The 17,618-nt window shown below is 41.4% G+C and overlaps 1 protein-coding gene across 1 annotated transcript in view; it reads left to right on the top strand.

Moving 5' to 3' along the window:
* The window catches only part of dnaaf8.L (dynein axonemal assembly factor 8 L homeolog), a 73,825-nt gene that overhangs the window by 42,911 nt on the left and 13,296 nt on the right, over positions 1–17,618 (top strand). Inside the window, exons 24-29 of the mRNA XM_018236523.2 lie at positions 191–360; positions 760–955; positions 4,491–4,585; positions 8,607–8,700; positions 15,330–15,541; positions 17,070–17,155. Coding sequence (XP_018092012.1) covers positions 191–360; positions 760–955; positions 4,491–4,585; positions 8,607–8,700; positions 15,330–15,541; positions 17,070–17,155 — 853 coding nt within the window. The remainder of the gene's footprint in view (positions 1–190; positions 361–759; positions 956–4,490; positions 4,586–8,606; positions 8,701–15,329; positions 15,542–17,069; positions 17,156–17,618) is intronic.

Here is a 17,618-nt window from a genome sequence, read left to right as displayed (position 1 = left end):
CTGAATTTCAGTTTCAGTTCCTGGCCATACCCGTTGCTTCTCCAAATAAGCAACATACAGAAGATAACCTAAAGATATGGGAGGGTCTTTATGTAAGGGGGAGTGCAAACAGATAGTCACTGAGGTTGTTACATCATCTTCACGTTATCTACATTTGATAAGGTTTATGTAGAATGTTTTTCCCCATCAGGTCCGCCTGTGCTCTACACAGTTTTACTCCTAAAGCCAAGGATCTGGAGTTCTGCCCTTGGAAAGATCCTGTATAAGGTTCATCAACAAAAGTTCATTCTGGTGGGAATGAAACCAGTATCTCTAACTACAGCGATGTGCAGTCAGATTCTCCCTGAAGATGTTAAGAAGGTAGTAGCCTATTCACAGAACCCATTTCCTTGTAATTCTACAAGATTTGGGAAGATTTCTTCTTTGATGACCTAGATACACTTGAAAGCCTAACTTGAAGTTCAGTTAGAGCAGGATTTGGGGTAAACACTTATCTGCCTATATATTATTGGAACTATAACTGGGTGGCTTATATGCCAAACTTCTGTATATCTGTAACCTTGTTATTAGTCAAAGGGCCAGTGACCAAAGGATGGAATTCAGTGGGGGCTTAAACTGAAAATGCCTGACAGCCACTAATGGAGAGATATGCTGGAAGCTGTAGCTAAAAAAACAGTTGAAGGACTTTAGCTTGGGAGGCCCTGTCATTCTCTTACATTGTTTTCTTATAATATTCTATCTCTCATTGCTTTCTCATAGAGTGAAGCCCTTTGCCTGACTCACTGTGACTACCTTACCTCTGGCCCCTGCCTTGCTCTTTGCCTTCAGAGACGAGGTGCAGTGTTAAAGCTTCTGGATGTATTGGGCCCAGAGGATCCAGAACTGTGCAGAGCTCAAGACCAGTTCCTGTGGAGAGCTCAGTATGGCACCAGTGCTGTGCAGAATGGAATGTACGGTATGTATATGCAATCCACTTACTGTGACTCTGATATTCAGTCCCAAATATCTACCTACCTATCTCTAGCTACCTCCTAGCAATTTCCTCCTGGATGAACCGATGACATCTCAAACTAAATCTAGCTAAAACAGAGCTTATTCTCTTCCCACCCAAACCTGACCTTTCTGATACTTTTAATATTACTATTGATGGCATGACTATTAATTGTTGATTTGGCACACTGTTTTCAGGTTATCTTTGACCAATACCTATCCTTCTCTAATCATATTAATGCCACTGCCAAAACCTGCCACTTTTTCCTCTGTAGTATTTCTGCCCTTTATTTCATGAGTAAGAGCTAAAACACTAATCCATATCCTTTTCCTTTCCTACTAAGACTACTACTTACTCTTACTAACCTGTCTCCCAAACTCCCTAGAATCACTCTCCTAGAATCCTCCTGCTCTCTCCTAAGAGGGAACCTGTTCACCCCCTGGTAAAATCCATATAACAGTTTCCTGTAAAGCAAAAGATAGCAAGCAAAACACTTCTGCTAACAATTAAAACCCCCTTATTCCTCTGATCCTCACTATATTTTCTTACTTGTCTCCCTGTATGTTCCTGGCTGTCTCCTCTCAAAGCCACTGTCTTTTCACACCATCACACCCACTACTGTCTCTCATCCTAAACATTTCTATATCACTGCTCCTTGCCTCTGGAATTTCACCCCTCAGTTTCTTCGTAAGCAACACACTCTGACCCCTTCAAAAACAAACTCAGATCCTACCTGCTGGAGCACTTCAACACTACCTAAAGTCCTGCAACTTAAAGGCAAAGGAAATGTTAAAACTAAGTAAGCCTTATCAGAAAGGTCCACCTAAATATACCAGTAAACCCTCAAAGTAGTGCTGCTTTGAGTCCTCTGTCAAAAGAAACACAGCATTCTTTTCCTTCTATTGTGTACACATGGGCTTCTGTATCAGACTTCCTGCCTTCAGCTTAAACCTCCAGGGCTAGGGCTTGAGCATGCTCAGTTTGCTCCTCTCTCCTCCCTTTCCCCCCTCCCTGCTGTAATCTGAGCCCAGAGCTATGAGTGAGCAGGGAGAGACTCAGGCAGGAAGTGATGTCACACCAAGCTAATACTGCAGCTGCTATCCTAAGCAAACAGAGAGAGCTTCTAGAGCTTATTACTCAGGTATGGTAAAACATTCTACAGAATAAATATAGCATTGTAGCTTGCACTATTGCAGCTAATCTATTGGCAATAAACTGCCTCAGTAGCTTTCCTTCTCCTTTAAGGGCCAATGCCCAAACTTTTGTGCACTTTGTCATCCTATTTGTGCTTGTATGTTAAACTACCCACTTAGATTCTATGCTCTAGGTTTTTATAATTCCTTCCTAATGTGTCTTTTTCCATGTGGCACTTAATTGCTGCATATTTATTGACTATTATTTGTTATAATGTTGTCTTCCCTGTGTGTACTTTTATTGACAAACCAGCAGACAAGTACAGGGAAATATATAATGAGAGCTGATTAATTTTTAGTTTAGCTCTGAGAAACCCTATTTGTCAAGTTTTCATATTTTCTGATTTTAGTTTATGGCATCTAAGAGAAATGTTTTAGGCAACCTTCTCCTCTTACTGGAAGGTTTCGGAACATACTCTAAAGCCACTAAATTGTTCCAGGAATTCTCACATTTTTCATATTTCCTCTCATTTCCCTCTAAGGTAAAACCAATTTTTCACCCTCAAATCCTGTGAGGCTACTTTATGCATCATCAGCCTAATTTCTGTCACTGGGCCAGACTGCATGCACTTACTAATACTCTGAGTGCAGTCAAACCTTTCTCGTCAGTGCAAATGAAATCCTCTCTGCTCAGGCCGAAGCAGTAGTTGTTGCTATCCAACAAAGAAGGTTATTTATTTCCAACTGCCCTCCACTATGGCAGACAGACCTGGTATTCATCAATTTATTGGTGTTGTCTTGTGTTGTTGTGTCCCCAAAAAGAAATGATATTAAATACATCACCATACAGATGCTGGAATGTTTACTGGACATTTTACAGTGATTACAGAAATTTTGATTTTATTAATACATTTTAACTAGTCGAATTTCAAATTTATGGGAGTTTATGGGAGTTTTAGAAAATAGAATAAGATGGTACAAAGAGCCAATATAAGCCCTACCACATTGAATTAAGATTCAATAGTCGAACAAAGGAAATTAGTGGAAAGAAGAGGATATTCTCACAGTTCACCCAAGTCTATGGGTGCAAGTACATGGAACAACAGCAAAAATTGTGAGTTTCCTCCAAAAAGGAAAGCTGCAAACATCTCCAAATTGATCCCTGGGCCTTTACCATTGACTTAAACAGCAATGCGGCAGGTTTTAGGTGACGAATAGTCAAATTTGAATTCTTGAAGGGCCAGAGCATGATAAATCTCAAAAATTGAATTAGAATTTTTTAAAAAGAACTCTAATCAAGTTTGGATAACTCCCTAATCGAATTTGACAGTTTTCACCATAAAAAAATTGAAAATTTGAATTTTCAATTCGACCCTTAATAAATCTGCCCCTAAAAGTTGCCTGATAAAATAATTTTTTCAACGATTTTAAATTTATTTGTTAATGTGTTTGCTGTTGACAGGCTATCATGTACTATATTCTGCATTGCTGCTTCTGACTACATGTACCACTGAAACAATATAGCAGTAGTCCGCTCAGGCAAGACTAATTTTCCCATAATGTCTTGCACATTAATAGGAAAGGTTGCGCCTATAGACAGGGAACTTTTTAGTAGTGCAGTATCCCTTAGCGACCAATTGCTGGGGATAACTGTAATAATGGTGAATTACTCAGTGATTGTCTCACGCTCTGCTTCTCTGCCAGACCCTGCAAGACGTCAGTTTACCCCATTAGAACCTAGGAAGAAAGCAAATAAGAAGGTTCCTGACATGATATGAATTGGAGGATGCTATTTGCATGTAAATGAGAAGTAGCCAATGGCAACGCAGGGCTGTGTAGGATAACAGCAGTATGAAAGGTTAAGTACCAGAATGAGTACAATAATTAATAGAAATATAATATACAGAAAAATTACCCAGAGACACTTGCAGTATGTTTATTTTGCAGTATAATGTTTATACAGTGTGTTGTCTGCTCTGCACAGTAGCATGATTTCTGATACTGGTCGCCCTGTGACATTTCTCCGACCATAAATCTAGTGAGGGGTTAGGCAGGGGAATCCAGTAATCCATGAGTAGCCCGTTCATACATCTGGCCATGACCTAAATTTCAGTAAAAGTAAAATGGCCAATAGCTGGCTACAAGATAATACATCAAGAGCATTTTAAGCAAGAGAGGATATTCAGCATTTGTAGCACACCTTTTAATGCGACATGACTTTTGTTACGCATTACTGTTCTGTTAATTCTTTTACATCAGCTAAGAAAATAGGAAGATTACATTGAAAAGCTTGTGGGAACCATATTTGTCACCCATTACCCTTGCTTTTCATGCTTATCCATGTCATTTCTGTTTATGTCATCTAGGTTCCACTTCCTACCAGGCTGCCATCCGTGACATAAAGACATTTTTCCCTGAAGGTCTTCTGTTTGAAGAATCCACTGTGCTCCAGGCTGAGCAGGTACAATATAACTAGCCCTTCTGCTTTTAAAGGAACAGTAACATCAAAAAATAAAAGCGTGTTAAAGTAATAAAAATATAATGCAGTGTTACCATGCACTGGTACAACTTCTGTGTTTGCTTCAGAAACACTACTGTTATCTGTTATATATTTATGTGAACTATAGTAGTGTTTCTGAAGCAAACACATCAGTTTTACCAGTGCAGGGCAACAGTACATGATATTTTCATTACTTTAAAACACTTTCATTTTTTGGTGTTTACGCTTTCTCAATGAACTGATATGGGGTGGGGAAGTCCGGTTCCATCCTTATTCCACAAGGGCAACAATGTAGACAAGTGAACCCCAACCAGTGCCTTGTGAACTCCCATTGATGTTGCTCCCAGTGGCTTCATAGTGTCCATTTGAAAATTCCTGGTTTAAATTTAAGTTTTGAAGGCATAAATGCACAGTTTTACACCAACACAGCCTCCTGCAGGCTAGCACTTTTCTTGCATGTGTGGCTTCCCAACAGTTTTTATATTTTTTAGATTTGCATGGGACTCATGGGTATTAAAGGTTGGGGACCCCTGATGTAGATTGTAAACTCTATGAATTTACCAGTACTCGCTTTCTGAATGCACAAGTGCCAATATTAGGGCACAAAGCCAACATTTCAGTTCTGTACAAGTGCCCAACTGTGTAACAGCCCTCTTGTTCCAGTACACAAAGGGAAGGAAGAGAGTTCCAGGGAGTCTCTGAGTTTTGATCAAATTAAAGCAGTATTTCAGTCACTTAATCTCCATATGACATAAACACCTTTGTTTAGGATTAGATTGGTCTATGCACTGTGGGAGAAAGACTTGCAATGCCTGCTCTGTGTGGAATTGGAAGCTTGAACTGGTGGACTGTTGATGCATTTTTACTTTGAATAAATAAACCTTAGAGACTATAGTGGAAACTTAGACAAAAAAATACAACACATGACCAGGGTCGGACTGGGGGGCCCGGGGCCCACCGGGACTGCTGTCCAGGGGCCCCCCTCCGGCCCCCTGCACCCCTACTAAGATGCGTCGGGCCAGCAACACCGCCGCTTGGCGCGTATGAGCAAGAGCGCCGTTCGGCGTGTATGCGCTGGCGGCGCTGCGCATCGCCGGAAAATTTTTTTTTCCCCACGATTGGAAATATCTAGAGAAGGGTTCTGGCCCGGTGGGGGCCCACGAGGGTCGGGGCCCACCGGGTTTTTTCCCGGTTTCCCGCCGGGCCAGTCCGACACTGCACATGACCTTAAAGGAGAAGGAAAGCTACTGAAGCAGTTTATTGCCAATAGATTATCCACAATAGTGCAAGCTATAACACTATATTTATTATGCATAATGCTTTACCATACCTGAATAAACGGCTCTAGAAGCTCTCTCTGTTTGTTTAGGATGGCAGCAATGTTAGCTTATTGTGACATCGATTCCTGCCGGAGTCTCTCCCTACTCATAACTCTGGGATCAGATTACAGCAGGGAGGGGCGAAGGGAGGGATAGAGGAGCAAACTGAGCATGCTCAAGCCCTAGCCCTGGAGATTTAAGATGAAAACAGGAAGTCTGAAACAGAAGCCCATGTGTACACAATAGAAGGAAAGAAATGTTGAGTTTCTTTTGACTTAGAGCAGAATTACTTTGAGTGTTTACTGGTGTATTTATATAGGCCTTTCTGATAAAGCTTACTAAATTTTAGCCTTTCCTTCTCCTTTAAGGCCGATGCTGTTTCCTATATACATTATATTTGGCTAAAAGTACGTGGACACCTCATCTAACTACTGGAGCTGGCTATTTAAGCCAAAACTGTCATTGCTGACACCAGTGCCACTACATCATATAATTATACAATATTCTTGACAATTCTGTGATTCTGATTTTGTGGAAGACCCTTTTCAGTTTCTGCCTAGCAATGCTCCAGTGCAAAAAGTATAAAAATGGGTTTGCTGAGAGGAAAATAGGAAAACTTGACTGTCCTTCACAGACATGCCCTTAACCCAACTGAACTCCGGTGGAATTAATTGAACCACCACCTGTGATCCAGGTCTGATCAGAGCCCGACCTCATTAATCTTATTGTGGTTGAATGCAAGTCCATCAGCAATATTCCAAAATCTAGTGGAAACCCATGCCAAAAGAGTAGAGGCTTTCACAGCAGCAGATGGAGGACTTCATATTAATATCATTGGATTAGGAGAGATATAAGTATAAATCTGCCCACAGGTGGTCAATAGAACATATAGATTGGTAAGGCCCCTCTCAAATAAAAGATTAATATTGTTGATGAGGGTGTCTGAACAAATACAACACAATATGGCAAAGGAGGCTGGCATCCTTCTAATAATATGTAAGTGCAATTATGCAGTGTGAAAAGGAGACCTGAATACTATAAATAGGAGACTCACCTAGAAATAGACTATTATTAAACTGTGATGGAAATTTTCCTTCTCTGTTGCCCCCGAGATCTATCAGTCTAAGAGACAGGATTATAATATGGGTAATAGTATGCACCATGTTGATGCTGTGCAGCTATAATTTGCTGCAGTCTTTGCCCTAGATTTTTGTGGAGCACTTTTCTCCCATGTCATTTTCAATACAGTTTCATAAATAACCAGCGACGTGTAATATAAGTGGTGCTCAGGGTAAAGCAAACCCTTGTGATCCTACTTACTGGTTGGGACCAGACCTCAGCCACTTTTAATCCCAGCAGTGTTAGGACATCAAAGCTCAGTACCTCTTAATCGGCCTAAGTTTCCAATGGCAAGATTCTTCTGTAGGGCTTGTGCTGCCTTGTAATTATATGCACCTTTCTGTAATACTTAGAGTTAACATTGGCATTTCTTGATAAAGCAATGCATTTGGCCAGATTTGAAGGAACAAGACAGCTTTTTTTCAGTGTACTATGAGACTTTGACTGAAATAGATGCAAGGAAAGAACAAGACATATGCTGATATTTTTGGTTGGCCTGGTTGCCTTCTGGTTTAATTGCAAACTAGAGAATCTGCTGGAAAGATTTTGTCTTTGTACATTAATATGTAATGGATTTATGTAGCCTTTGGAACACAGTTTGTGCCTTTGTGCATTTTTCACAGCTTGAGTTAAGGTGGCCATACACGGGCCGATAAAAGCTGCCGACAGACCAAGTCGGCAGCTTATTGGCCCATGTATGGGGGCCCCCGACGGGCTTCCCCGATCGAGATCTGGCCGAAAGTCGGCCAGATCTCGATCGGATGGGATTAAAAATCCCATCGGATCGCGGGTGCATCTTTTCGTTGATGCGGTCCCGCGATCCGACCGCCCGTTTGCGAATGCTAGGATCCGATCGTGGGCCCTAGGGCCCACGATCGGATCTGCCCGATATTGCCCACCTCAAGGTGGGCATATCAGAGGGAGATCCGCTCGTTTGGCGACCTCGCCAAACGAGCAGATCTATCCATGTATGGCCACCTTAGGAAGACTTAAGCTGGCCATAGAGCCAAAGAGGATTCAAATGATTGGACTTCCCCATCTCCCGACCTGCCACTAACCTTCATTTTAAATAAAGTAGTAAAAGAACAGATCAGCCGATGTTCTGCCCCTGACCGCAATCGTACGATAGTTATGTCCGAAAAAAGCTAGTGACAGTCTCCCACTGAAAATCATACAATTGGCAATACACGCAGTGATATTATCAGCAGCCGACAGAAATCTTTTAACCTGGCCGATCGTCCAAACGACTGATCTCCATGGGACAAAAAATGTCGGGACTCTCCACACAAGGTCCAAAAATCGTACGAATTGTTTTTCAAAGGCACTTGACAAGATCACTTAGATAAACTGATAGCCTGGCAGAAACTGTTTATTGCGTTATGTCCTTCATCTTGCTTTGCATTGAAGATGTCCTACAGTGGACTGTTGGAAAAAGTGAGTTGCAGAATATGTTGCATGAGGGTTTGATTGGGCAGCTTCCAGATGTTCTAATATACAGACTGTATTTTAATGCTTTTTTAACCTATATTCTTATTTTTCCACAGATTCCAAAGCTGACTAGTGACATTCTGGTTTGTAGCCGATCACATCGCCAGACAGTGAAGAACCCAGCTTGTGGACCGGAGCTGCCAACTACAGGTAATATTCGCAACATACTTGCAAATCATACCAACTGCAAATCTGTCTAGGATAACAAGATCATATGGTCTCATAACTACAGCTAGATATGAGTTGTGCATCAGCTGAATATCAAATTAGGCTGGCTGAAAAATTGTATTTTAATGCACAGGTTCCATGTATTCCATGTTTCAAGGCAAACAATTGGATAAACTCAGTTTGGTCCACCACTGCACCAGACAACAAGGTCTTCGTTTGTATGGCCAGCTAAATTCAAATCATTTTGATCTGATGTGGAGAAAGTACAACTGCTCTAAGTTTGGTGAATCCAAGTGATACCAAAACACTTGTGCCATGTATACCCACTGTGTATTGCAAGGATAGCAACATACAGCCCTCCAGATGCTGTTGAACTAAAATTACCAGTCTCCCACCAGAAGTCTAAAGGGGGGTCAGGCAGTTGAAGTTTAACAGCATTTAGAGACCACACGTAACCCAACCTTGATGTATGGTTCAATGGAGAAAGGTAAATACAATGCCGATAGTTATTATCTAGAGCTGGGGCTGGTTTCTTTCAGCTGATGCAGTGTAAGCTGCTTGCTTAGCTATGTCCCAAGCAGGGTTAAGCAGGGTTGCAGACACAAGTGACTTTATTAGCATTGACAGTGGGATAGAATCCTGCAGCTTATCCGCTGGGTGTATGGAAAATGCAAGTCACATACACAGTAACACGTTTGCCGTACACTTATGACGCACACTAGTGTCAGCTTCTATGCTTAATCACACAGCTGTACAACTGAACTTCATCCCGAGGTAACGGCCTAGAACCGGTAGCACTTTACTGCTTAACTCCTTCCTTTCCTACAGAAGAAGTTTTGCAGTAAAAACACATTCAAATGTTCTGTTTACACATTTATCTATATCACTGTTTTTCTATCTGTATTAGGGACAAAATGTTTATTTCTAAGGGTTCTCTGAATCCCGGGCAATCCCGGGCTTTAATATTTTGTTAAGACACAAGACGCAAGCCAGCAGAGTTGACTATACATGACACTCAAGTTCCCACTTCACATAAATGTCAGAGACAGATTTTTGCAGATATCAAACAGACAGAACCCTATGGCTGGAGTAGAGAACCTGCAGCTCTCAATCTGTTGCTGAACTTGAGCTCCAGTCGTCCTTAGTCAGGCAGCTGTTATTGTTAAGCAAGTGCTGGAGGCCCCCAAGTGCTTGCTTCTTGCCAAGAGTAGCACAGATTGTGTGGGTGATACTGTGATCCTTCTCTTTTCACTATTATCCCAGGCTCGTGTATCAGACAGATAAGTGGAGATGTTCCAGCTTTGGATTAATGGGACGTTGATGCTGAGTGTTGTTATAATACAAAAAAAGCTTTACATCAGGCTGATAAATGATGTATTCTTATGTTACGGCAATCGGGCATGTTCATCCGGGTGTTGTTCAGCGTTTTTTTTAACTGTCTACAGGAGTTGAGTGAATCTGGGGCTTGTAGTTTAACAACAGCACAAGCAACAACCACAGCTTACATTGGGCTTTGGGATTTTTCAGGCTCCAGTCCAGTCCAGTCCCTACATTAATAAAAGACAATATTCCATATATGAAATCAGTGCATGGGTTCAGGAATAATCCTGAAGCCATTGTCTGTAAACACAGTACGTCACTGCACCCACAAATGCAAAGATAAACCAAATATAAACATGATCCAGAAACACCACCACCTTCCCTGGGCCCAAACTCATTTAAAGGAGAACTAAACTGAAGTTAAAAAATCCCTACCCCCTACCCTACATAGATCCCCCCTCCCCAGCCTAGCTGCTACCCCGGGCAAATGCCCTCTCTGTGCAGATTAGGTCCAGCGGAGTTCACGGGCGCGATCTTCAGCTGATTCGGTAATCTTCGGACTGAGACCTGCGATTCTGCAATTTTCGCGAGTTTCAGCGCATGCACAGTTGTCGCTAAACAGAAAATTGCTCCAAATGCCCATGCGCCGCTATGCCGGCGTCATTCCAAAGATTACCGTAGAGAAGAAGATGGCTGTCGTGATCTCTGCTGGACCGAATCTGCATGGAGGGGTAAGTAAAGACTTCGGGGCATCTGCACGGGGTAACAGCTAGGCTAGGGGGGTGGAGGTGGGTCTATGTAGGGTAGGGGGTAGGGTTTTTTGGGTTGAATTCTCCTTTAAGCTCATAGGTGAAGTGGAAAACTGTCCTGTGGTCTGACAAATCAAAATTTTCAATTCTTTTTGGAAATCATGGATGCTGCGTCCTCCTGGGTAAAGAAGAAAAGGATCATCCGGTTTGTTATCTGCGCAAAGTACAAAAGCCAGCATCTGTGCTGGTATGGGGGTGCATTAGTGCCTATGGCATGGGGAGTTGGCACATCTTAGAAGTCACCATTAAGGCTGATACAGGTTTTAGAGCGACATGTTCTGGCATTATATATTATATATGATGAGATCTGCAGGGATGCACCAAATCCATAAATTTTTTTCAAATAGTGAATCACTCACAAAAAAAATTGTCCCAGTACCAGGATTCAATTTTGAGCAAAATCTGTTGCATCAATTGCCTTAAAGGAGAACTAAAACCTAACTAAAGAAGTATGTAACATACATTATGTCATTATGTCTTGGGCTTCTGTACCAGACCAAGGCAACCACAGCCCTTTAGCAGTAAAGATCTGTGTCTCCAAAGATGCCCCAGTAGCTCCCCATCTTCTTTTCTGCTGATTCACAGCACATACTCTGTGCTGCTGTCACTTTCTGAGCTTAGGGACCAACTCACAATATACTCAATATATATCATATAAATATCACAATACAGGGCTGATTAGTAATTAATACAGATAATTACTACATGGCAGCACAGAAACCAGTGCAATTAGCATCAGAATTTAATAATCAGCCCTGTAGCATCAGCTTATATTACAGGCCAACCTCATTTTGTGCTTGATAATATGCAACGACCCCTAAGCTTATCTTCTCAACAGCTTCTCAACAGCTGCTCACAGACACTTTCCAAGATGGTGACCCCCTGTGACAAGTTTGAAGTCCTGGATCATTGCTGCTATTGACAAGCTGAAACTTTAGGCTGGTGCAATAAGTTCAGTATATAAAATATGGCATTTTTGACCATATTCATTTTTACATGACTTCAAGGCAGTGGTTGCCAAAATCTTTTTGTTTAAGTCTCATTGGAAGTCCATAGATACTAGAAAGTATCAGCCATAGTTACAAATATATATAGGACACAACTACATACAGTAATATGTAGTTGCTGTCCCCCAGCAACTACATAAACCTCAATCATACCCTAAATGTTCTTCAAGTTAGGCTTTTGGGTGTATCTAGGAGAGCAGGCATTCTCCCCCAAATTGTACCTTAACTGGTACTGAAGCTGACCACTACTGCCACTGCTTCAGTCCTCCCAGAGGTATCAGCCCCAAAGTTTGGGAACCACTGCTTTAAGAGTGTAGATTTGATTTAGCTGAATGCATAAGGATTTGCCCAAAAATAAATAATGCAAAAGGGCTAGTATTTCTGAAAATAATTTTGTATTCGATAACCACAGCTCATCTATTCCATAATTTTTATCGGTAACAAGACACCTAGGGCTACTAAACACAGGAACAACAGATAGGAGCATAGGACTCAAAGTCTAAAGCACTCACCGAGTAGATCAGGAGGTCCGGGTGCACCAGCCCCAGACCCTCAGCTTAGGTAGCAGATAAAGCAATGGCAGAAACAGGGGGGGCACGAAACACGATGAAAGGGCCAATGGAGATATTGATCCTTTTTTAAACCAGTCTACAATAAAAAAATATTTTTTATACTATTTTCGGTGACCATTGTGGAGTTTCTTGAGTGTCTGGATGCCCCCTGTGTTTCTGCTACTAAATACTAAACACGGGCACATAAACCAACACCATGGTGGTTTTAAAATAACCATCCACTAGTTATGGTTAGGGTTGCCACCTTTTCCAATCAGCTGGCTGGGGGCTGTTACAAAAGGGGGGACCAAAATGTAAAGGGGGGCCATATTGCCATTAAATTTCTAATAATGGCCTGGGTGGGTGTTTTACTGGCTAGGCTGGGTGATAACCCTAGTTGCAGAGCTGTCAACTCCCCCGATTTTATTGGAAGTTACCAGATATTAGGTTGTGTCCCCTTGTCCCCCGTCCATGTAACACATTCCCCCAAGCCCCAACGACGATTTTGCACAATTTGACAACAAAAATCTGATGTGCGCATGCACAGACCATTTTTAGTGACGTCAGCAGAGCGATGTGTTCAGGCGCATGATTGTTTCTGTTGCTTTAGAAGAGGTTCTGTGCAGGTGCGTGACATCATTTCTGCTTATGTCAGGGACCCCTGACATTTTCGGCACCGCAAGTCCCCCGGTAACCAATTTTTAAAAGTTGACAGCTCTGTAGTTGCAGTATGGATGTTCTTTGTGATGAGAAGTACTCACTTTCCACACCTCCCTATGGTTTCAGGCATCAAAATGTAGACCAAAAGCTATATGTATGCATGTTTATGCAAATATGATTAGAAGTCATTTTGCGTGTGCAAAATAAATAATTTAAGCTATTTCCACTGTATTTAGTATAACACTAATTTTTAGTAACCTTTTTGTTCCTTTAGTTCTCCAGCCTGGGACTATAGGATCCATTTCGCTGCAGACTCTAATCTTAACAGTGGTGCTGCCGGGTGTTTTTTGATGAAAGGACATGGGGGGGGGGCAGGAGGGTTGGATTTTGGGGCTTTTCCATTAGCATATCTCAGCCTAAATAAGGGCTTTTTCCTTTTAAACCAAAATGACTGTGAGATTAACAACTAATCATTCTCTGCCAGCAGTTGACAGCCCATGTGCTGAAACTGGCACAGATCAGAGTGTTCTGATTATTTATTGCCACGTTTAAAAATAATATTGTTCATCAGAATCACTGAGCACAGAGTATCAGCAGGACCTCTTTATCTGCAACTGTCCTTGTGAAGGTTTCAGATTGTCCTGCATTTCATGGAAGTCTATACATACATACATATATTATTAACATCAGATGCCACGCACGTTTCGCTCAGCCTCGTTCATTAGCATTCCCGTGTCTTGAAGCAGCAATCATTTTTGGACACAATGCAGTTTGGCAACACTTCCAGCTAAAACAGCAACTAGACAAGCAGTAGCATGTGACATCAGGACAGGATTGCTTTTGGGCAAGATAAGTAATGTATGTGCCTTCGGGAGCTCAGCCCCTGCTGATGTGCATAGTCTAAGTCTGAATGGATTGTGGACAAATCATTCTTGTCTAGCATATTATTCTGACATGCTCTGGAAGTTACAAATTTCTAATATGTTCTAAATAGGAGTCCACTATTATTACGAGACTATCATTATACTTAGTTTATCTGATGAATATCATGATTAAACACCCAGCACCTTAGTGCAGTGCTCATTACAAATTATTGACCTTATTAGATCTAAAATCTGGTTCCTAGAATTCATAGATTAGTTGAAATTGGCCATGCAAAATAGCCAATATAATGTAAAGACTTACATTTTAATTAGGGTTGCCTCTTTCCAACTGTAGGAAACCCTGTGGGGGTCCAGCAGTGACTTCATGAGGGGTGGAATGGGTGACTTTGGGCAGGGTTATGACATAGTATTGGGCAATCACAGCCTCAGTGTAATGAGTCCAGCCTAATTTCCCTAATTTGGAAAACCGTGCTGGGAGTTTTGCCCCGGACAGCCCTCCCAAAAACTGGACTGTTCAGATCAAAACTGGGCAGGTGGCAACCCTATTCTTAATATAGGTATTTGTAAAACCTAAGAAAAAAAGATTTACATCTGCTAGTGCAGATTTTAAGCACATTGGCATGTATGTTTCCCCATAATGCAGTATTTTCCTAGAATTCTAGTGTCATTGCAGAAAATGGCCTGTGCGTCAAAATAAACCCAATTGCACCCGCACTTCACCATAAATCACATGCAATTGGGCTGAAAGTTTTCCAAGTCCAGCTGGCACCATTTTTCGGCACGAGAATGGCACAAGCACCCAGTTCTTTACCCGCAAGGGCACTATTGATGATGGCGCTAAGGGAACCCTGGAACTACTGCCTGGTCCAGAGGTGGAGGTAGCTCCAGGGATCCTCTGTGTCAGTGGGTGCAGTTGAACGTCATTTTCGAACAGGAAGGACTGAGTGCCCTCAAGCACAGCTATACGGAAGTGCATAAAGCTCAATTTGATGCACGTACGTTATTGAATGGGGGTTTTAACTGGGAAATGTGCACACATGAGGGCCTTGACTCTCTGCTAACAATGTACTGAATGTGTTTCAGGATATTAATAAATTCCGGGATATTTTGCAACTTGGCAGGGACTGATGTGAACGATTTGTGGATCAGCTGTGGAATATGTTGGCACTATATAAATAAAAGATAATAAAATATCTTGGTCGAAACAAATCCCCCCTTTTTTATATTTTGCTGTGTTGTGCCACTTTATTGAAGGGATTGTTATTTGTGCAAAGAAGTTTTTGAATTAAATATGATACAAATACTTGTTGCAAAATATATTAACAAAAAAAAAATATTTTCAAAAAAAAAATATTTTCTCTCCTGTTATTTCTTTTTCAGATTTGCCCTTTACCAGTGCCCTCTGCCAGACAACCTGCCTACTGTTCCCACCCCATATGCTCCGCACCTCTCCCCCACCCTACATCCCCGCACTAGAGCAACTTATGGCCAAAGAGTTCCACATCACAGCAGCAAGGCTTACAGCATTTGATCAACTACAGGCACAGCTTGTGGCAGAAATGTACAGCCCTGGGAATTACTTGACTGCTAAGGTATAATAATGACCAGAGATTGAGAAATGATTGTGATTTATTCTTGGTTGTTTTCAATACACCTCAATCCATCAGTCACTATACATTATTTATAAATTGTATCACTGTAGACCAGGGGTGTCCAATCTTTTGGCTTCCCTGGGCCACATTACAAAAAGAAAAATTGTCCGGGGGCCACACATGAAATACACAAACACTTTTGATTTGTAAAAGTAAAGAAAATACACAAAAAATAACTGCAACACCAGTTGGATAACAAGATAGAGCTATACACTGGAATATGGGACATATGGATATTAAATAGACTTATTATTATATTATTATTATGACGTTTCCTCAGGAACTGAGAGTTTCAAGCTGGGCCGCATTCATATCCATCCTGGGCCGCATGTGGCCCTTGGGCCGCAGTTTGGACACCCCTGCTGTAGACTGTAAAATTTAAGGGTGCAGAACATTTGCCTTTATACATAAAGGGGGTTATTTATTAAGGTTTGAGTTGTGTTTTCTATGAAAATTCCACGAAAACCTACATTTTTCGAGATTTATTATACCTCGACCCTGAAAATAGCTAGAATCCAAAAATACACCATCTAAAACTTGTCGAGGTCATGTAGGAGTCTAAGCAACTTTTCAGTTTGTTATTCATTTTTAGCTTTCAACAGTGGCGTAACTAGATATTACTGGGCCCCACAGCAAAATTATTTTTTCAGGCCCCCAAAATGTTTAGAAGTTGGCTAGTTTTACCAATATTTATTGAATTTATAAATTTGGGCCTCATGGGGCCCCTATACCTCCTGGGCCCCCCTGCAGCCGCAGGGTCTGCTTCCTCTATAGTTACGCCCCTGACTTTCAAATGGGGTTCACTGACCCCGTCTAAAAAACAAAAGTTCTGTAAAGCTACACAATTATTTTTATTGCAACTTTTTGTTACACATAATTCTATTCAGGCCTCTCCCATTCATATTCCAGTCTCTTATTCAAATCAATACGTGGTTGCTAGGGTAATTTGGACCCTAGCAACCAGATGGCTGCAATTGCAAACTGGAGAGATGCTGAATAAAAAGCTAAATAACTCAAAAACAACAAAGGATACAAAATGAATGAATGCAAATAGTCTCAGAATATCACTCTCTACATAATACTAAAAGTTAACTCAAAGGTGAACAACCCATTTAACCTTCTAAAGCCCTCTTATTATGACCAGCTCTTCACAAGAATAATTGGCTAAAAGTTCAGGGGGGGCTGGTATGGGGGAGCATGGAATGGAAATGGCAATTTCTTTAGCAGGGACAACTCCTTAGGCTTTCCTGTAGCCTATACAGAGAGATACAGTAATTCTATGCCAGTATTGTTACAAGTACAAGAAATACAAGGTCATGTGTGACCTACTGAACTCACTCATTCTGTCTCCCATTCTGTATGTGCTGTGTGTAATGAAGATAGTGAGTTCTTAGTCATTCATAATAAGTAAATGTACTGTAAATGAAGTCCGTACATTCACGCTCTTTATCTGTGTGGTTTATTTCAGATCAAGCTGCTGACAGAAGGGCCTTGTCTGTTAGTAGCTGCCCAGCGGGACAATGCAGTAACTTGCTTTCCATCATTAGTGCACAGGTAAGTGCACAGGTTATTGTAAAACATTGATCCCACCCACATTAATACAATATATACAGATGTATTCTGAAAGAATTTACTAAGGGGCAGGCAGTAAATACAGGCCGCCATTGAGACCTATGCCCACCTCTCTCATTAACTTTCAGCTTTGAATGTTGAGTAGGGTGTCTGTGTAACCCCCTCCTACTCCTCATAGATACAGGGCTGCCAAATGCAAACAGGTAACAATATTGTTTCCGCCAAATGGAGAGCAGTTCTCTTTTAGCCTGCACCGGTGGGGTAAATTATTTTCCCCGATAGGTACCCTTTAAAGGGATACTGTTTTGGGAAAAAGTTTTTTCAAAACGCATCAGTTAATAGTGCCAGCACAATTCTGCACTGAAATCCATTTCTCAAAAGAGCAAATAGATTTGTTTTAGATTTAATTTTTAAATCTGACACATTGTCAGTTTCCCAGCTGCCC

The sequence above is a fragment of the Xenopus laevis genome, chromosome 9_10L (assembly GCF_017654675.1).
Source record: "Xenopus laevis strain J_2021 chromosome 9_10L, Xenopus_laevis_v10.1, whole genome shotgun sequence".
Taxonomy (NCBI): domain Eukaryota; kingdom Metazoa; phylum Chordata; class Amphibia; order Anura; family Pipidae; genus Xenopus; species Xenopus laevis.
The sequence above is the reverse complement of the archived record's forward strand: the minus strand, read 5'-3'. Positions and strand labels throughout refer to the sequence as shown.